The sequence below is a fragment of the Chiloscyllium plagiosum genome, unplaced genomic scaffold (genome assembly GCF_037043375.1).
Source record: "Chiloscyllium plagiosum isolate Xiang-an unplaced genomic scaffold, Cpla_swu_hap1 HiC_scaffold_21, whole genome shotgun sequence".
Classification (NCBI taxonomy): Eukaryota; Metazoa; Chordata; class Chondrichthyes; order Orectolobiformes; family Hemiscylliidae; genus Chiloscyllium; species Chiloscyllium plagiosum.
Genome location: NW_028270159.1, coordinates 48,347,731 through 48,368,226, shown reverse-complemented (window position 1 = coordinate 48,368,226; position 20,496 = coordinate 48,347,731). Strand labels below are relative to the sequence as shown.

General features: G+C 41.3%; 1 protein-coding gene across 2 annotated transcripts in view; it reads left to right on the top strand.

Moving 5' to 3' along the window:
* fkbp15a (FKBP prolyl isomerase family member 15a) overlaps positions 1–20,496 on the top strand; it is a 100,315-nt gene that overhangs the window by 24,771 nt on the left and 55,048 nt on the right. For both annotated transcript variants that reach the window (XM_087998541.1, XM_087998540.1), the window contains 6 exons: positions 7,067–7,115; positions 7,622–7,738; positions 14,981–15,089; positions 15,476–15,570; positions 18,653–18,755; positions 19,069–19,178. In XM_087998541.1, the coding sequence (XP_087854667.1) occupies positions 7,067–7,115; positions 7,622–7,738; positions 14,981–15,089; positions 15,476–15,570; positions 18,653–18,755; positions 19,069–19,178 (583 nt within the window). The remainder of the gene's footprint in view (positions 1–7,066; positions 7,116–7,621; positions 7,739–14,980; positions 15,090–15,475; positions 15,571–18,652; positions 18,756–19,068; positions 19,179–20,496) is intronic.

Sequence of the window (20,496 nt, the reverse complement as noted above, 5' to 3'; positions counted from 1 at the left end):
TCCTGTTGTATTCTGAGGTAGCCTTCTTTGCTGTCTATTACACCTCCAATTTTAGTGTCATCTGCAAACTTATTCACTACATCTCCTATGTTCACACCAAAATCATTTAAATAATTGACGAAAAGCAGTGGACCCAGCACACTGCTGGTCACAGGCCTCCAGTCTGAAAGGCAGCCCTCCACCATCACCACCCTCTGTCTTCTACCTTCAAGCCAATTCTGTATCCAAATGGCTAGTTCTTCCTGTATTGCATGTGAATTAACCTTGCTAACCAGTCTCTGATGAGTAACCTTGTCAAACACTTTACTGAATTCCATATAGATCACATTCACTGCTCTGCCCTCACCTATCATCTCCATGCCTTCTTTAAAAAACTCAATCAAGTTTATGAGACATGATTTCCCACGCACAAAGCCATGTTGACTATCCCTAATCAGTCCTTGCCTTTCCAAATACATGTACATCATGTCCCTCAGGATTCCCTCCAACATCTTAACCACCACTGATGTCAGGCTCACCGGTCTATAGTTCCCTAGCTTTTCCTTACACCTTAAAAAGTTGCACCATGGTAGTCACCCTCCAGTCTTCTGGCAGCTCACCTGTGACAATTGATGATACAAGTATCTCAACAAGGGGCCCAGCAATCACTTGCCTAGCTTCCCACAGAGTTCTAGGAGACACCTGATCAGGTCATGGGGATTTATCCACCTTTTGAGTTTTAAGACATATAGCACCACCTCCTCTGTAATATGGACATTTTTCAAGATGTCGCCATCTATTTCCCCACACTCTATATCTTCCACATCCTTCTCCACAGTAAGCACTGATGCAAAATACTTGTTAGTATCTCCTACATAGCCTACATATGGAACTGCAGGAGATCTTGCTGATTTTTGTTATTCTCTCCCTAGTTACCCTTTTGTCCTTAATGTATTCATAGAATCTCTTTAACCCTATTTGCCAAAGCTATCTCATTTCCCTTTTTTGCCCTCCTGATTTCCCTCTTAATATACTTTTACTCCCTTTATGTTCTTTATACTCTTCTAAGGATTTACTCAATTTATGCTGTCTATTCAAAGTTTGTGCGAAGATTTGTAGCTCGGGTGCTCGTTGTTGTGGTTCTGTTCGCCGAGCTGGAAGTTTTTGTTGCAAACGTTTCGTCCCCTGGCTAGGCGACATCATCAGTGCTTGGGAGCCTCCTGCGAAGTGCTTCTTTGATGTTTCCTCCGGTGTTTATAGTGGTCTGTCCCTGCCGCTTCCGGTTGTCAGTTTCAGCTGTCCGCTGTAGTGGTTGGTATATTGGGTCCAGGTCGATGTGTTTGTTGATGGAGTTTGTGGATGAATGCCATGCCTCTAGGAATTCCCTGGCTGTTCTCTGTCTGGCTTGCCCTATGATAGTAGTGTTGTCCCAGTCGAATTCATGTTGCTTGTTGTCTGCGTGTTGTGGCTACTAAGGATAGCTGGTCGTGTCGTTTCGTGGCTAGTTGATGTTCATGTATGTGGATTGTTAGCTGTCTTCCTGTTTGTCCTATATAGTGTTTTGTGCAGTCCTTGCATTGTAGTGTCCAAAATACCAGGGAACAGCCAGGGAATTCCTAGAGGCATGGCATTCATCCACAAACTTCATCAACAAACACATCGACCTGGACCCAATATACCAACCACTACAGCGGACAGCTGAAACTGACAACCGGAAGCGGCAGGGACAGACCACTATAAACACCGGAGGAAACATCAAAGAAGCGCTTCGCAGGAGGCTCCCAAGCACTGATGATGTCGCCTAGCCAGGGGACGAAACGTTTGCAACAAAAACTTATGCTATCTATACCTGACATTTGTTTCCTCCTCCTTCTTTATTCTATTCCCTATATCTACCAGCCTTGCTTTTCACCCTAACAAGAATATACTGTCTCTGGACTCACGCTATCTCATTTCTGAAGGCTTCCCATTTTCCAGCCATCCCTTTACCTGCGAACATCTGCTCCCAATAAGCTTTTGAATGTTCTTGCTTAATGCTGTCAAAATTGGCCTTCCTCCAACTTAGAACTTCAACTTTTAGGTCCAGTGTATCCTTTTCCATCACTATTTTAAATCGAATAGAATTATGGTCGCTGGCCCCAAAGTGCTCCCCCCACTGACACCTCAGTCACCTGCCCTGCTTTATTTCCCAAGAGTCGGTCAAGTTTTGCACCTTCTCTAGTAGGTCCATCCACATAGTAAATCAGAAAAGTTTCATGTACAACCTTAACAAATTCTTCTCCACCTAAACCCTAAACACGATGGCAGTCTCAGTCTATATTTGAAAAATTAAAATCCCCTATCACAATCACCCTATTATTTTTACAGGTAACTGAAATCTCCTTACAGATTTGTTTCTCCATTTCCTGCTGACTACTGAGGGTCTATAATACAATCCCAGTAAGGTGATCATCCCTTTCCTATTTCTCACTTCCACCCAAATAACCTCCCTGGTTTTATACCCAGGAATATCCTCCCTAAGTACAGCTGTAATGCTATCTCTTAGCAATTATGCCACTCCTTCTCTCTTGCCCCCACCCCCTATCCTTCCTGTAGATTTTGTGTCCTGGGACACTAAGCCGCCAGTCCTAACCATCGCTGAGCCACATCTCTGTAATTGCTATGATAGCTCAGTCCCGTGTTCCTAACTGTGCCCTGAGTTCATCTGCCTTACCTGTTAGGCATCTTGCATTGAAATAAATGCAGTTTAATTTACCTTGTTCTCTGCTTTGCTCCTGGGTGTTTGACTCATGCCTTTTCCCAACTGTACCAATCTCAGACTGATCACTTTACTCTTTCCGTGTTTCTCTCTATCTCCTGCCGCCCACCTTACTAGTTTAAATCCTCCCAAGCAGCTCAACCTAATCTCCCTGCCAGTATGTTAGTCTACATTCAATTCAGGTGCAATCTGTCCTCCTTGCACAGGTCCATTCTATCCCAGGAGAAATTTCAATGATCCAATGTGAACCCTTCTCCCCTGCTGCTCAGCCACATACTCATCTGCTCTGTCCTCCTATTCATACCCTCACTTCTCATAGCACCAGGAGTGATCCAGATATTACTACTCCTTTTTAAATTCCTGCTAATCTTGTATATTCTCCCTTCAGGATCTCATCCTTTTCCCTTCCTTTGTCGTTAGTTCCAATGTGTACATCGACAGCCTGCTGGACTCTTTCCCCTTAGAATATTCTGCACCATCTCCAAATGATCCTTGATCCTGGCACCAGGGAGGCAACACACCAATCTGAAGTTTTTGCTGCTGGCTGCAGAAACATCTGTCTGTGCCTCTCCTACCTTTCCTGGAGGTAACCCATCTACCTGACTGTGTATCTGTGGTTTTTCTCCCTTCGAATAACTACCATCCATCATACCACTTCGCTCCTGTAAATTCCTTATTGCCTCTAAGTACTGCTCTAACCGATCCGGGCGATTAGATAGGATTTGCAACCAAAGACACTTCTTGCTAACATAATCATTAGTAATGTGGAAACCCTCCCTAATTTCTCACATACGACAGGAAGCGCACGTCACTCTACTAAAGGCCATCTTTGCTCCTTAACAAACTGCAGATCCAGAAAATAGCACCATCTTGTTGCACTCAAAAGCACTTCAGCAGGCTAACTTAATACCTATGTTTTATATTTTTTAAAGTTTAATCAAGAGAGAGATCTCAGTAAAACACATAATCAATAACAAGTCCACACTACTCACTGTTGTAAATTTGCCGCAAGGTTACACTTAAAAGCTATTCATTTAGCTTCTTCCTATGTGTGAGCCTACCCACACAGGTTCCTCTGTCACCTGTGAATTTCCCTGTTTGTTAATTTTTCCTAGATGCACTCCGATGTCCGGAGGTACTTGAACAGCAAAGGCAGTAGCTGTGCAGATTGACTGCTGTGTCAGACAGCAGGGTAGGTTTCTTTATCTGACCATATGGTCTTGACGTTGTATGTCTTCCTCCTTTTTAAAGTGCCAGTGTTTTGATCTTTTTTTTCCCCCAAAGTTCCAAAACAATGCAACAACTCATTAGAGTAATTTCTGGTCCTGGAATTCGAGGAAATCGCCTCCAACACCTAAAATACCTCAAAGGAACAGCTCTTACCACTGCAGTTTTTTCCTGATGAGAGTTAATGGTGCATAGCCAAGGGACAAGTTTTCTTTCAGACAAAGGCAACATGTATCCAGACCCAATGTGTCTGTTCGTAATGATACTATGGCTTTAAGAGGTGTCATTTTAATCTTTAATTTTTCTAAAAACTTCAAGGGGTTATGATCAGTATATACAATTGTTTCACATCATTGAAGGCAATATAAATATTGACATGTTGTGATGCCAAAGCAAGCTCTAGGTCTCCTCCTTAATCAGGGAATATTTCTGTTGATTATTCAGTTTTCTCATAAAATATCCAGTAGGTCTTTCTATCTTGTCATTGTCTGGTTGTAAGGTCTTCTTCATTGGTCTTCAGCACCGACACCAATATCAGTTGCATTGATAGATGCCTTAAATGGCCTTCCGTGTTTAGGTGTGGGTAGTATTGGGGCAGTGATTTACACAGCTTTCAGGCAGTCAAATCCCTTTGGACATTTCTCCATCCGTTGACATTTTCTGTACTACAATAAGTCATCAGTAGAGCCTCAGTAGCATTTTTGTTTTCATATCCCATGGGGTCATTTGTCCGTATGCAATAATATAGCCCAGTAACCACCAAACCTCCTCCCCCGAAGTGGAGCATCTATTGATCTAAGTGTTCCTTCAACGTGTGTATAAAAATCACCAGATTATTGATTAACACCCCACAATTAGGTAATCCCAAAATCACTTTATTCGTTAGTCTTTGAAATGTGGTTGGTACATTTTTCACACCAAATGGCATGTTTATAAACTGGTACAGCCCATTCGAAGTCATAAAAGCCAAAATTGCTTTTGCTGTATCAGATAAAGGTACTTGCCAGTATTGTCTGAGTAAGTTCAACTTGCAAATATAAATTGTTTGTCCCACCTTCTCAATACAGTCTTCCAAACGTGAAATAAGATTGTGTAACTGCATTGGCTTTGTGACAGTCCACACACAACTGTTGATTACCATCTGGTTTTTGCACCAATACTATGGGTGAGCTCCATTTGCTACAACTCACTTCAATTACCTTGTCTTCGAGCATGCATTCAATCTGCCTTTAAACCTGTGCTAACTTTGGAGGAGTAAGTCTATAAGAATGTTGCTTAATTGGAACAACATTTCCTATATCTACATTATGCATAATTAGTATCATACTTCCCAGCTTATTCCCATGTAATTATAATGATTATTTCAGGTCATTTCAATTTTTTTCTGGAATGGTACTTCAGTTTATCTCAGTTTTTGGAAACTTCCTCATTGCTCAATTTGAGTTTGAGGAATGTCCAATTCAGGATCATCTGAACTTGGTTCTTCACTCTGTTGTCACCAGTAATGCATTCTCCTTTTGCTTTCCTTCCCTATCAAAATGCCTTTTGAGCATAACAAAAACAGAAATTGCTGGAAAAGCTCAGCAGGCCTGGCAGCATCTGTGTAGAGAAATCAGAGTTAACATTTCAGGTCAAGTGACCTTTCCTCTGTTCTGCCTTTGAGTTCAGTAATCCTAAACCCAACCTGGGATTAGAGATTTTAATCCTGTCAAGAGCTCCAGATTTGTTATGGACCAGACCAAACCCCCTCAAAATATATTAAGAAGATAGTCTAGACCCTTTTTTTGTATTTTAAAGGTAAGTGTAATGTGTTGCGCTCCAGATGCAATTCAATTGGTCGAACTACCCAACATTAAGCAAAGTATACTTTTATTTTTATAAGAGTTAAAATACAGACAATAATAAAAGGCAAGACTTGGCTTAACTAACTCTATTGACATGCATTACAAAATGATAAATATATTAGCTACTAATTAACTGTTCCAATATAGTATAATCCCATAAACATCCTTGGCAAAGGAACATTCAATAAAACTGTCTCGCGTGCATTTCTAGCCACAGGAAGAGGACCCCAGCTTTTAGCTGTAGTAGAAAGAATAAGATCTTCCACGCCCAGCTTCAAGACCACAGCAACTGCCACTGAAAGCTAAAATGAAAATAAACCCTGTTTTTGTGGGAGCTTGATCTCACCCATTCAGGGAGCTTCTTTTGTTCAACGTTTTAAAATAAAAAGCCCACAAGTCCTTACAAGCTGTTTGTTGGCTTTGGACTGCTTGTCACCTCTGTCTCAACTTTTCATAAAGAAAACAGGACAAAATGCATCTCTCAAAGACATAGTATTGTCACATGGTAGACTGAAGAGCTGCTGTTGGAAAACTGAAACACAAGGGCAAGACTGAAACTGCAAAGAAAAGCAGATGAGTATAGAGATTACTGTCTCAGATTATTGAACTCTGCTGTTGTTTCTGAATTTGGAGATGCTGGTGTTGGACTGGGGTGTGCAAAGTTAAAAATCACACAACACCAGGTTATAGTCCAACGGGTTTAATTGGAAGCACTAGCTTTCGGAGTGCTGCTCCTTCATCAACCACCTGATGAAGGAGCAGTGCTCCGAAAGCTAGTGCTTCCAATCAAATCTGTTGGGCTATAACCTGGTGTTGTGATTTCTAACATTGTTTCTGAAGACAGTAAAGTGCCTACTTGAACAATGAGGTCTTGCTTGTTGACTAAATAGAGATCACTCAAACTGTCTCCTGTAGCGCAAATGAGGAGGGCAGTAAATGCTCATTTTGGCAGTGATGCACACGTTATGAAACGTTTTACTGCATCCAGACTTTTGACGTTGGTGCCCCCATATTGAACTCAACTATCAAGTAGAATCTGTTTGTGTCCAACTTCACTGTGTTGTACACTGCACCCTCTGTGGATGCATTTGGTAAGACTTAAAGTGGGGAGTTTTGAGACTTAATGCCTGATAACTATTTAAGAGAGGAACTCTCTGATGTTTTTGACGTGCTGAATTATCAAAAATAATTTTGGAGATAAAGAAGGAAATGGGTTTATCCTTCAGCTGTTAATGAACAAAATAATTATGCTTTTCAGGGAGCCTGTGGTGCGGTCAAAGTCAAATTCACTGAGTGACACGTTGGCTGTAAGTAAGAACTCTGCTTTATTGTTGTTGCGCAGTGACCTCTGCTTACTATTCAAGTTGTCTTTCCATTTTTCTTTTTGGCTATTGTAATTCTATTTCCCCCTCATCTGCTTTTACTTCCTGTGTGAATCTTGAATTGAAAATGAATCAGGCAACCAGTTCCTGATGTCATCTATCGTTGATCAATTGTAATGCATGGAAGAGATACACACAGCCCTAATTCCTCCTTGTCTTTCTGAAATGTTGAGAATAGGAACTTATTAAATAAACATGTGAATGTGTGATAAACTACTTCATAATATTGGACATGTGCAGCCATGTTTCTGAGACTGTGGATTTCATGGCTGGCTGAGTCCACATTTATATCCCTGTGTCAAATTGAACTCTCGATAGTTAATGCTACGCAATTGAGTTCAGCCTCTGAAATAAAAGGGAATTGAGAGAGTTACCATTTTCTTGCTTTTGCTTACCGTTGCAGCCAATCATTGTATTTTGTTTTCCCCTAGAATCCAGACACCACGAAAGCCAAGTTGATTTCTCGAATGGCGAAGATGGGTCAGCCAATGCCATTTCTCACAGGAACGCTCTCTGCACAACCTGACTCCAGTGACTCAGAGCTTGAGGTAAAAATTTGGCAAGGCCCATGCCTTTCTCTATTTTCATCTGTTTTATTCACTCTGCAATATTTCAATTAATCTAATTTTTGTACTGAATAAGTTTTTTGGTTCTGTTTGGTTCTAAGCCAAATGGAGGAAGTGGAAGAGAGAGAACTGATGAGCCTTGTGGGGAGGGAATGGGATAGGGAGGGATGCGAGCAGAGGGGTGGGGAAATGGATCGGTGTTGGGGTATTTGCAGGGAATAGTGCGCATGGCAAATGGCGTCAACAAATGCAGCCTTCTGGTTTAAATTACGAGATATTTGTTCTCTTGTATCTGCTTTTATATGCAAGTTGGTTGTTGTAACCAAAGCGCTTAAAATTTGGATTGCTACAGTTCACTTTGCAGTTGATTACCATGTAATAAAACAGATGCATGCACATAACAGTTCATATGAGTGAGAGGGTTGGTGGTGGCGTTGTGGTGCTATCACTGGGCTAGGAAACTAGAAGGCCAGGTTAATGTTCTGGGGGCAGGAATTTGAATCCCACCATGGAAGATGTTGAAATGTGAATTACATTTCAAAAATCTGGAATCAAATACTAGCCTAATTCTGACCATGTTGATTGTCAGGTGGCTCACTAATATCATCTGCCAACCTTGCCTTATCTGGTTACCCAGACCACACAGCAATGTGGTTGACTCTTATCTGCCCTCTGGGCACTTAGTGATGGGCAATAATGACCGAGCATCTAAATTCACATGTATGTCCACATTTCAATAATATCCAAATCTAAATTAGTGATGAACGGTGTGAGTGATTCAGTGTAAACATTGTCTAACTCTATGAGCCTGCTATCCTAAACCTTGATAGACGTATCTAGCTGTCCAAAAGCAAAAGTAAATTACTGAACAAAATTTTTTTCATATATCTACATTTCAAATATCTCCTTGGTTATTTCTTATGGCAAATGTGCTGTTTAAAAGAAATTGTATTTCACATCTAACATGGAATGTATTTTGTGGAGGAGTGGGAAGAAACATAGCTCATGTCAGTGAGTTCTGTTGTCGGGGACTTCATAAACTCTGGTGTTCAGTAACTGGTTTCCCTACCCCATTTAAAAACTAAAATGCTTTGAATCCATAAAACAAACTGACACACGGCCACATGCAACATTTTCCTATAGGTAAAGAGCATATGGTACAGATCACTTTCATCCTTTATATAAAAGCTCTAAACAGAGAATATGGAAGCAGGAGGAAGCCATTCAGCCCATCAAGCCTGCTCCGTCATTCAATATGCTTATAGCTGATGTTCCATCTCAAAGTCATACACTTGCTTTCTCTCCATACATCTTCACACATTTTAGCCTCTAGAAATCTCTTTCTGTTAAATATATTCAGTGACCTTGCCCCCACAGCCTTTCGTGGTTTAGAATTTCACAGGGTCACCACTGAAAAAAATTCTCCTAGTCGTAATCCAGAATGGTCCACTGCAAATTCTGAGACACTGAGAACTTGTTTTGGATCCGCAGCTGAAGAAAACATCATCCCTGCGTCCAGTTGGTTCAGCCCTCTCAGAATTTTACACTTTTCAACGAGATTTCCCCTGATTCTTCTCAGCTGCAGTTAATGCAGACTCAATTGATCATGTCTTTTTTTCTATTGTACAACAAACCTGCCATCCCAGGAGTTAGTCTCTCTTGCAGTCCCTCAAGAACAAATGTATCTTTTTGGGTAAGGGGACCACAAATGCAAACGGTATACCAGGTGTGATTTCACCAAGGCCTTGTACACCTTCAGTAAAACTTCCTGTACTGAAACAGTCTTGCAATGAAGGTCAACGTACCATTTGCCTTAACTGTTTGCTATACCCAGCTGTCTGTTTGCAGTCACTAGTGTACAGGGACTTCCAGGTCCCTTTTTCATCTCAACATTGCCCAATCCATCAGTTCAATAATACTCTGCCAGACTCTTCTTCCTACCTAAGTGAAAATTTATTTATATTATGTTGTATCTGCCATGCATTTGGCTACTCTGTCAACTTGTCGAAGTTACCTTGAAGCCTCTTTGAATGCTCTCACTCTAACTCACATTACGTTATGTGTCATCAGCAAATTTAGGAATATTACTTTGGCTCTGTCGTCCAAATCTGATAGGTTATGCACAGCTGGGGCCTGAGCACTGGTCCCTGCAGAGCCCACATCACCACCCCCCACTCTGTATCTTGTCTAATTCTCAATCTAAAGCAGTCATTATACTACCAACAAATGCATTTTATTTGCGTTTGGACACCAACCTCTTAGGTGGGACTTCATCGAAAGCTTTCTGAAAATCCAATTAACCATGATCGCTTCTCTCACATAATGTCCTCAGAAAAGAAAGATTTGTCAAGCACTCTTTACTTTTCATAAATCAGTGTTGACTTGGAAAATGCTAATAGAAACTTGTTGTGTCATGTTATCAAATCCTTTAAATAGACTCCAGCATTTCCCTGCTACTGATGCTGGACAAATGAGTTTGTAATTCCTGGTTTTCTCCCTCATTTCCTTTTTAAAAAAAAGTGAAGCTACAAGTGAAGCTCCAATCTCTTCCATAATTGGCAGGATTTTGGAAGATGACCACCAACAAATTCACTACTTCCAAGGCCTCCACCTTTAGCACCTTTTGGGATCTATATTATCAGACCTGGGATTTATCTGCTTTCAGTTCCATTAATTTCTGTAGAACTAATTTTTTGGCCTAATGCCCTTAAACATCATTCACTTTTACTTGCCAAGAGGCACTTGCTTCCATGGAACTTCTGGGAAATTATTTGTGGTGTCGTCTTTGGAGACAGAACTAAAACTTAGTTCGATAAGTTTCCCGATGGTAGGCTCATTCAGAAAGTGAGGAGACATGTAAATTTGACTTTCTGAAGACCGAGGGTGGTAGTACATGGGAAGTATTCAGCCTGGAGCTTAGTGACCAGTTATGTTCTGTAGGTATCTGTTCTGGGACCACTGCTGTTTGTGATTTTTATAAATGACTTGGATGAGGAAGTGGAAGAGTTGGTTAGTAAGTTTGCTGATGACACGAAGGTTGGTGGAGTGATGGATAGTGTGGAGTGCTGTAGGTTGTAACTGAACATTGACTGACAGGATGCAGAGCTGGGTGGCGAAGTGGCAGATGGAGTTCAACATGGAAAAGCACGAAGTGAGCAAAATAAATTAAGAACAGTATTAGATCTAAAGCGAAGTCACAGAAAATTACGAGAAAAAGTAGCATATCTGAGCACGGGAACATTCCGAATTCAGCAAAGCAGGATTCTTGGCAGTGTGGATAAACAGAGGTGTCTTGAGGTCCATGTCCATTGATCCCGCAAAGCTACCACCCAGGTTGATAGGGTTGTTAAGAAGGCATATAGCGTGTTGGCTTTCATTAGCAGGGGGATTGAGTTTAAGAGACACAAAATTATGCTGGAGCTTCATAAAACCCTGGTTAGACCACACTTGGAATATTGTGTTCAGTTCTGGTCGCCTCATTTTCGGAAGGATGTGGAAGCTTTAGAGAGGGTGCAGAGGAGATTTACCAGGATGCTGACTGGACTGGAGGGCATGTCTTATGAAGAAAGGTTGAGGGAGGTGGGCCTTTTCTCATTGGAGCGAAGAAGGATGAGAGATGACTTGGTCGAGGTGTACAAGATGTTGAGAGGCTAGATCGAGTGGATAGCCAGAGACTTTCCCAGGAAGGAAATGGCTATCGCAAGGGGGCATAATTTTAAGGTGATTGGAAGAAGATTGAGGGGAGATTTCAGAGGTATGTTCTTTACCAGTGTGTGGAATGCATTGCTGCAGTGGTGGTAGAGTCAGAGACATTAGGGACATTTAAGTGACTCTTGGGTAGGCAAATGGATGATAGTAAAATGAAGCGTATGTAGGTTAGTTTGATCTTAGATTAGGTTAAAAGGTCGGTACAACAGCGAGGGCTGAAGGGCCTGTACTGTGCTGTACTGTTCTATTATCTATATAGCAGTTAATAATTGTTGTACCATTTCCTCATTCTTCTTCTTTCGTTCCATTTCAGTTTGTAAGGGGCCTATATTTGTTTGTCCTATTCTGTTTCTCTCTTTTGCACATGTCAAAGCTCTCTCAGTCCACTCTTACAATTTTACTCTCGTATGGCAACTTTTCCCCTTTTCATCAATCTCTTAGTCCTGCTTTGCTGAATCTTGAGTGTTCCCCTGTGCTCAGATTTGCTACTTTTTCTAGTAGTTTTCTATGACTTCTCTTTATAGGTCTAAAACTGTTCTAAATTTACTTTTGCATGTTGTAGTTTGGCCACATTTCCTGTTGTGTTCTCTTGTCCAGAAGGAATGTAAATAACTATTTTAATGCATGCATTATTCTTCTACACTAACTCCCTACCTACTGTCATGCCTTAGGCTGCATAACTTCATTGTATCACAGCTAACTTGTCCCTCATATGTTTGTTTAGTTAGGTTCAGATTGAACAATTTCAATTTCTATCTTGAAGAATTCTGGTCAGTTCTCCTGCCCCCTCTTCTCCACCCCCCCTCCCCACAAGCCAAAGGGCACTCAACAAAATTGTTAAAATATCCCTTGTTATTTCACAAAACCAAATCTAGGATAGCCTGTTTCCCCTTCGTTGGTTCTTCATTGTACTGGTCTTTAAAGAATTCTTGTACACACTCCAGGAATGCATCTGCTACTCAGTAGCTAATGTAGTTTGCCCTATTTGAATGCAAATTAAAAATAGCCATGATGACTGTTACACCTTTGTTGCACGCACCTCTAATTTCCTATTTATTCCCAATCCCGACATAATCAGCACTGTTTGGAGACCAGTCAACAATGACCGCTAATGTTTTCTGCTCCTTGTTGTTTCTTGGTACCACCCAGGCTGATTTGACGTCAAGATTTCCTCTAACAATATCTTTCTTATTATTACACTGATTTTGTCTTTTCCCAACAACAACCCCCAACCTGCTTTCCTTTTGCCAGACCTTCCTAGATTGCATACCAACCATTCCATCACTCTCCCTGGCCACTGTCTAGGGCTGAACGAACCTATTTGGAACCAGCAGGATACAGCAGTCACCAAGTTTAATTTCTAAATACATCGCCTCTTTTATCCTTTCCTAATTCTCAAATTTCTCCATATCTCATCCAGTCCATCTGCTCATGCAACCCTCATCTTGTCATCTTTGGACTCAATTGCTCCAATGTTCCCCAGGCTGCCCTGTTATGCTTTGGTTGTGGTCATAGGTCCATGTACAGCATGGAAACAGACTTTTCGTCCAACTCGTCCATGCTGACTAGATATCTTAAATTAATCTGGTCCCATTTGCTAGCATTTGGCCCATTTCTCTCTCAACCCTTCCTATTCATATATCCATAAAGATGCCTTTTAAATGCTGTAATTGCACCAGCTTCCACTGCTTCCCCTGGCACTCATTCCATACACTTAACACCCTCTGCATGAAAACGTTGCCCCTTGGGGCCCCTTTTATATCCTTCCCCTTTCACCCTAAACCTATGCTCTCTAGTTCTGGACTACCCCCACCTCAGGGAAAAGACTTAGTCTATTTATCCTATCCATGCCCCTCATGATTTTATAAACCTCTGTAAGGTCACCTCTCAGCCTCTGACATCTCTCAGCCTCAGCCGTCATCAATCCTCTTTGTTACTACTGCAAAAAACCTCAATCAAGTTTGTGAGAATTCATTTTCCATGCACAAAGCCATGCTGACTATCCTTAATCAGTCCTTGCCTTTCCAAATACATGTACCTCCTGTCCCTCAGGATTCCCTTCAACAACGTGCCCACCACTGTTGTCAGGCTCACTGGTCTATAGTTCCCCGGCTTGTCCTTACCACCTTTTTTAAACAGTGGCACTGCAAAACTCCAGTTTTCCGGTACCTCACCTGTGACTATTGATGATACAAATATCTCAGCAAGGGGCTCAGCAATCACTTCTTCCCTAGCTTCCCCCAGAGTTGTAAGGTACACTTGATCAGGGCCTCGGGATTTATTCACTTTTATGCGTTTCAAGGCATCCAGCTCCACTGGGTAATATGGGCATTTTTCAAGATGTCACCATGTATTTCCCCACATTCTATATCTTCCATGTCCTTCTCCACAGTAAACACTGATGCAAAACACTCGTTTAGTATCTCCCCGACCTCCTGCAGCTCCAAACAAAGGCCGCCTTGCTCATCTTTGAGAGGCCCTATTCCCTCCCTCGTTACCCTTTTGTCCTTAATGTATTTGTAAAAACCCTCTGGATTCTCCTTAACCTTATTTGCCAAAGCTATCTCATGTCCCATTTTTCCCCTCCTGATTTTCCTCTTAAGTATACTCCTACTGCCTTTATACTCTAAGGATTCACTTGCTCTCTGCTGTCTGTACCTAACATATGCTTCCTTCTTTACTTAACCAAAAACTTAATGTCTCTAGCCATCCAGCTTTCTCTACACCTACAAGCCTTTCCTTTCACCCTAACTGGAATATACTGTCTCTGGACTCTTGTTATCTCACTTCTGAAACTTGTGCACTCCCCTTGTGTACTCCACTGCAGCTTAAAATACTTGCATGAGCCAAGTTTTATCACTCACCACTCCTATCCTCCTTGGCTTTTCAACTACTCATTTGTAAATTCTTATTTTAAATTTCTTCTTGACTCTTTTCTTCCCAAAGTCGCAGTCTCCTCTAATCATATCAGCATGCCAGCTCCATTCATGCCAAACTCTTCATGACTCTTGTTCTTTCCTGTTGTGCAGCCATTATGTACCAAGGGCACATTCCTTGCCTAAACCTATATATCACTTAACTTCCTTTTTTTTTGACCATCCTTTTATTTTTCAGCCATCTTTGCCTAAGCTGGTCACCCTTTCTTTGAGTTCCTTATTAGTCTCCATGTATTCTTTTGATTAGACCTCTAAACTGAAAATGATGACTGTTTTATGTAAAAGGCATTATGTAAATTAGTTTGTCCTTGCTATCCTCAGACCTAGGTTGTTAAATTCTGATCTGAAAGCTTTTCATATTTAGTTCCTTACTCTCTCTCCAGTCATAAGGATTTATTTAAGATGTAAAGAGGTCCCGTTTGTTTAACCTTGAACATCTGTATCTCCATGCATCAGGTATCACCTCTGCATTGGGTATTGAGTTGTTGCAAGCTGGCATGGGTGATTACGGCTGAGCACTTGTTCTTGTTTTGATTTTCTTCACCCGCCATCTCCTTAATGTCCTGTATCAATCCCACAGGATCATTCATTGAAGGGCACCCCACATGCTGCTCCATCTCCTGCCCCATCATCGGTTCAGCACACTGCACATCCTGTTCACAATCTGCCTCCACAGCAGCCAGCACCAGGTAGAGTCTCTGTTCAGTTTACCTTGACCCTCTCATTCCCAATTTTGCTTTATTTTGTGTCACTCTGAAGAATTAATTAACTTGGGAAATGCACAACTCTTGAATCACAAATCCTTGGGGTTTGCTTGGTGCCTCGATCTGTTGTAAAGCCACTATTGCTAATGTGGCAGTTGTGATCTCTCTATAGGCTGGAGAGTGAACGTGAGATATCCCTCGTTCTATGTGGAATCCTGCCACACTAGCTGCCTACTCACTACAAAACAGCTAGTTCTCAAACATTCGCCAGTCTAATTTTGCATTTTACATTACTCATCTATTTGTCATTCCTTGCAGGAAGTTATTTTCTGAATTGTCATACTTTGCCTTTTTTTTTTCTGTATTAACAGCGCCTGTTTCCATGCATGCATCCTCCTCTGCCGCACTATTGCCAGTCACACTTTCTGCACAACAAGGACTGGCTGGCAGTGGGCAGACCTTCCAGGTACACTGAAATATCTTCCATCTAGTTAGATTCAACAGGGGGAGGTAAGGGGCAAAACTTGCCAATTTCAGCCTTCATGTAATTTGGAATGCCGAGGTTTGTCTGCAATTCACATTCGGTGATCCAGACTTTTTCCTGCCTGAATGTTTGAGTGGAATTTGCCCGAATGAACCTTCCACTGTGTATTGGATGTTTGTATAACATGGCTTTGTATGTGGGAAGTCATGTCTCTCAAAGTTGATTGAGTTTTTTGAAGAAGAAACGAAGAGGATTGATGAGGGCAGAGCACTGGACATGATCTACATGGACTTCAGTAAGATGTTAAACAAGGTTCCTAGTGGTAGACTGGTTAGCTAGGTTAGATCACATGGAATCCAGGGAGAACTTGTCATTTGGATACAGAACTGGCTCGAAGGTAGAAGGTGGTGGATGGTTGCTTTTCAGACTGGAGGCCTGTGACCAGTGGAGTGCCACAAGTATCGGTGCTGGGTCCACTGCTTTTCATCATTTTTGTAAATGATTTGGATGTGAACATAGGAAGTATAGTTAGTAAGTTTGCAGATGATACCAAAATTGGTGGTATAGTGGACAGCGAATAAGGTTACCTCCGAGTACAACAGGATCTTGATCAGATGGGCCAATAGGCTGAGGAGTGGCAGGTAGGGTTTAATTTAGATAATTGTGAGGTGCTGCATTTTGGAAAGGCAAATCAGGGCAGGACTTGTATACTGAATGGTAAGGTCCTCAGGAGTGTTGCTGAACAACGAGACCTTGGAGTGCAGGTTCATAGCTCCTTGAAAGTGGAATCACAGGTAGAGAGGATAGTGAAGAAGGCGTTTGATATTTATTTGCCTTTATTCATCAGAGTATTGAGTACAGGAGTTGGGAGGTCATGTTGCGGCTGTACAGGACATTGGTTAGGGCACTGTTGGAATATTGCCTGCAATTCTGGTCTCCCACCTATCTGAAGGATATTGTGAAACTTGAAAGGGTTCAGAAAAGATTTACAAAGATGTTGCCAGGTTTGGAGGGTTTGAGCTACAGGGAGAGGCTGAACAGGCTGGGGCTGTTTTCCCTGGAACATCAGAGGCTGAAGGGTGACCTTATAGAGGTTTATAAAATCATGAGGGGCATGGATATGATAAATAGACAAAACTCTTTTCCCTGGGGTGGGAGAATCCAGAACTAGAGGGCATAAGTTTAGGGTGGGAGGGGAAAGATATAAAAGAGATCTAAGGGGCAACCTTTTCATGCAGAGGATTGTGTTTGTTTGGAATGAGCTGCCGGAGGAAGTGGTGGAGGCTAGTACAATTGTAGCATTTAAAAGGCATTTGGATAGGTATATGGATAGGAAGGGTTTGGAAGGATGTAGACCAATACTGGCAAATGGGACTAAATTAATTTAGAATATCTGGTTGGCATGGGGAAGTTGGACTGAAGGGTCTATTTCCTTGCTGTACATCTTTATGACTCAGACTGTTAACATTTTTGATGCAAAGCTTTATGGTATGGTTATCAGCTGACTGAGACCTGTCACAATGGAGAATTCTTTTGACATCAAGCCAGCAAATAGCAAGCATGTTTTATCATTCACTTTTTATCATTTCACAGAAATTGTGGAGGGCTATTTGGGACCAATGGATATCTGTACGCACTTGACAGCCAATTAATTACTTTCCAAGTATCTTTGCTATTGTTATACAGTGAGCACAGTAGCCAGGTTGCACATAACCAGCACTTGTTAACAGCAATGCAGTAATCAGATTTCATGATGAACTGATAAGTATAAATATACTGTATATTTGTGGAATCTCAAATTTCTCCATTCCGTTAGGTTTTCAATTTCCTTTTTAAGGTTCATAATATTTCAGCTTCTACTTTAACCTGTTGTGTATGTTCAATCTTCACCTTGTTTGTGATTGTCAGCAATGACATTTTGTCCTATGAGTCTCAAAGTTCCAGGTTCAAGTCCCATTTGGGCTCAAGCACAAAACTTAAGGTCAATGCTCCAAAGTAGTGCTTTGGATAGTACTCTGCATCCATGATAGCTGGCATGTGTGGCCTTCTTTAACATCTCTCTCTAAAGATGGCACTTCTGGCAGCTCAGTACTATCTGACTACTACGTTGGAGCATTGATCTTGAGGTCTGTGCTGAAGCCCCAGCATAGGACTTGAACCTGGAACCTTTGTGACTAAGGAGCAAGTTTTACCAACTTGCTGTAGCTGACGCTCAAAAAAACTTTAGACTGAATAGACACAAGGGGTTAAAGTAGAAGCTGAAATTGATATCTAACGGAGTGGAGAAATTTGAGATTCCGCAATGATGAAATTAGTTTTTCAGCTGTTCAGTAATGATGTCTGAGCCTGCCTTTTTAAGAGTTACATCTCATTAAATGTGATTTTTTTTCAAACCTCAATAAAGAGTGACATTTTGCGTCATTTTCATAATTGATTTCCATTTTCAAGAATATAAAAATTGAATATCTCGTGGATGAACAGGAGATCACTGGTAACCTCTGGCTTGCTGCATTTATCTGTGCATGAGCAGATTGACAAACTGGTGTCATTTTCCCAGAATCATGATTAGAAACACTGAAAGTCTCCATTTTCCAAAAAATCTACAGACTCCTGTCGAACAAGATTTTACACCAAGCCAATGCAAATGGGGGGGGCTGTTATAGAGCTGGAGAATGTTAGAGGGAAGTGCGAGCATTTTCTCTGTTGCTCATATCATTTGATTTAAAGCATTCTTAATAGGACCAATGTTTCTACACTCTTTGCTCATTGTTGGTCTATTCCTGGTGTTACTCTGTTGATAAGCACAATACTGCAATTTACCTAACAATAGAAAATGGCTTCATCCACGAAGTGAATCTGCAGTGGAGTAACCTGTTCACTTGAGCATGGTCACTTCCTGATCCTGGACACTGGTTAGAAAAGTAAAAAGGATGCTATCTGTCCAGCTAAGGAAGAGCAATGAAGTTAGCATTTGTGGCTGATGGATTGAAACTAAAGGAAATTTTGAGGATTTTGTTTCAATGTAAACAACTCCTTTGTCTTTTTAATCTTTTCTCTCATTCAGCCATATGCAGGGATATCCTATGGTTACCCACAAGGTCATGCTGCGCAGACTCAGATTCAGACAGTTGCACCAATGTACCCAGCCCAGGCACACCAGTATCAAGGTATATGCATGCTGGAATTGTACCAGACATTATGCTAATCTTGTTACATTTTTTGGTTAATGTTAAGCTTCTGGAAAGAATCTTAAATTGAGAGTCTGTATTTGCAGTCTAGTAGTTGGTACTTGCCAAATATCCTTTTTCCAGTTTTGTAGACACTTGCTTAGTTTGTAATTCTAGTGTTAATTTTCCAGTTTGTTGAGCAGCAGGTGGGTGAAGTAGTTGCGTAGCATATTAGTTTAAAAAAAACTGTTGTTCCAAGCAAAATATTTCAACACTGTGTATATTGTTGTGCTGCTTCTTTGTGTTTTAATAGCTGCTGGAGATGTCACTTCCTTTATGATGACAGAGGCACGCCAGCATAACACTGAGATTCGATTGGCTATCAGTAAGGCGTCTGATAAAATTGACCAGCTTTCTCTTAAGGTGGGTTGCTGTTGGAATCTTTGGTCTGGCTTGTTTCCGAACACTGAATCAACTACTCAGAGGCCAGTGAGCACTAATAATGCTATCAGCTACAGATATCGTCTAAATTAGCTCGTATGATCATTGATGTTCACATTTTCTTGCTGCAGTCATTGAATATTCCCCACAGATGCCAACTGTTTTGCTGTCCCTTTTATTGTTGGTTGAAAATCCCAGAACACCTTGCCTTGAGCACAGTGGGTGCACCTTCACCAGATGGCTCGTCACCACCTTGAGGGCCAGTGCGGATGAACATCAAATGCTGACCTTTCCAGAGACTCACATCCCATGAAATAATTTTTTAAAAATTTCCATGACCTATGAATTGAAGTTTTAAAAATAAATTTGGGGGGGGGGGGGGGAGATGAAATCGGGCTTGTGTTTTGCAGTGTCCAGAGCCAAATGATCTGCCGACAGCTGTTACTGATTCAAGGGTTATCACAAAAATATAGGCACTTGGAATTCAGGTGCAGAGTCAGGGATATACAAGCTTGGTAGAACTTTGCAAGAGTGATGCTGCAGATGGGATAGCTCAAATGTGCGTCACAATGTGAGTGGGAAGAGGGCACTGCGTCGCAAGCCATCACAAATGTGTAATTATCCAATTAAACCTCTCATATGAGGAATTTGCCTGAGGATTGCTATTCAGCAAAAAGTACTTCACAGCAGGTTTATTCATGAACAGGAAATAATTATTTACTGTAAATAAACTTCTTTAACAAATGGTAAAAACTATTTTACTGTTATGCGATTAAAGCTATAACCCTTTAAAACCCCAAACGCACCCACCCACTCACAAATAAGAGACAGTTTAACACAAATAGAACGGTGGGAAAATTAAGGGAGAAACAATTATGTAGATCAGTAACCACTCTGCAAGGATGCAATGTCTTTGTCAGAATTCTTCTGATTTTTGGCAATAGTGACTGTGTTGCCCACAGAGAGATTGATCTTCGATTTAATAGCTAATGAAGTGAACCTAGGTCTTCTGTGATATTTTCTCGAGTGTTGCTGGATATTTTTTATTCTTTCAGAGTGGAAAGAAAGAGGTGTTTTTCATTTTGCTTTCAGGATCTGGATGTCTCTCGGTGTACTGCCTTACAGCTCTGTGAAACTGCAGTGTGGCAAATTCAACAGGCAGCCGTGAGGCAGTTTTTTCTGAACATGGACTCCTGGTTCTGCTCGAGAGTGTGTTGCTGGAAAAGTGCAGCAGGTCAGGCAACATCTGGGAGCAGGAGAATTGATGTTTCGGGCATAAGCTCTTCATTAGGAATCAAGG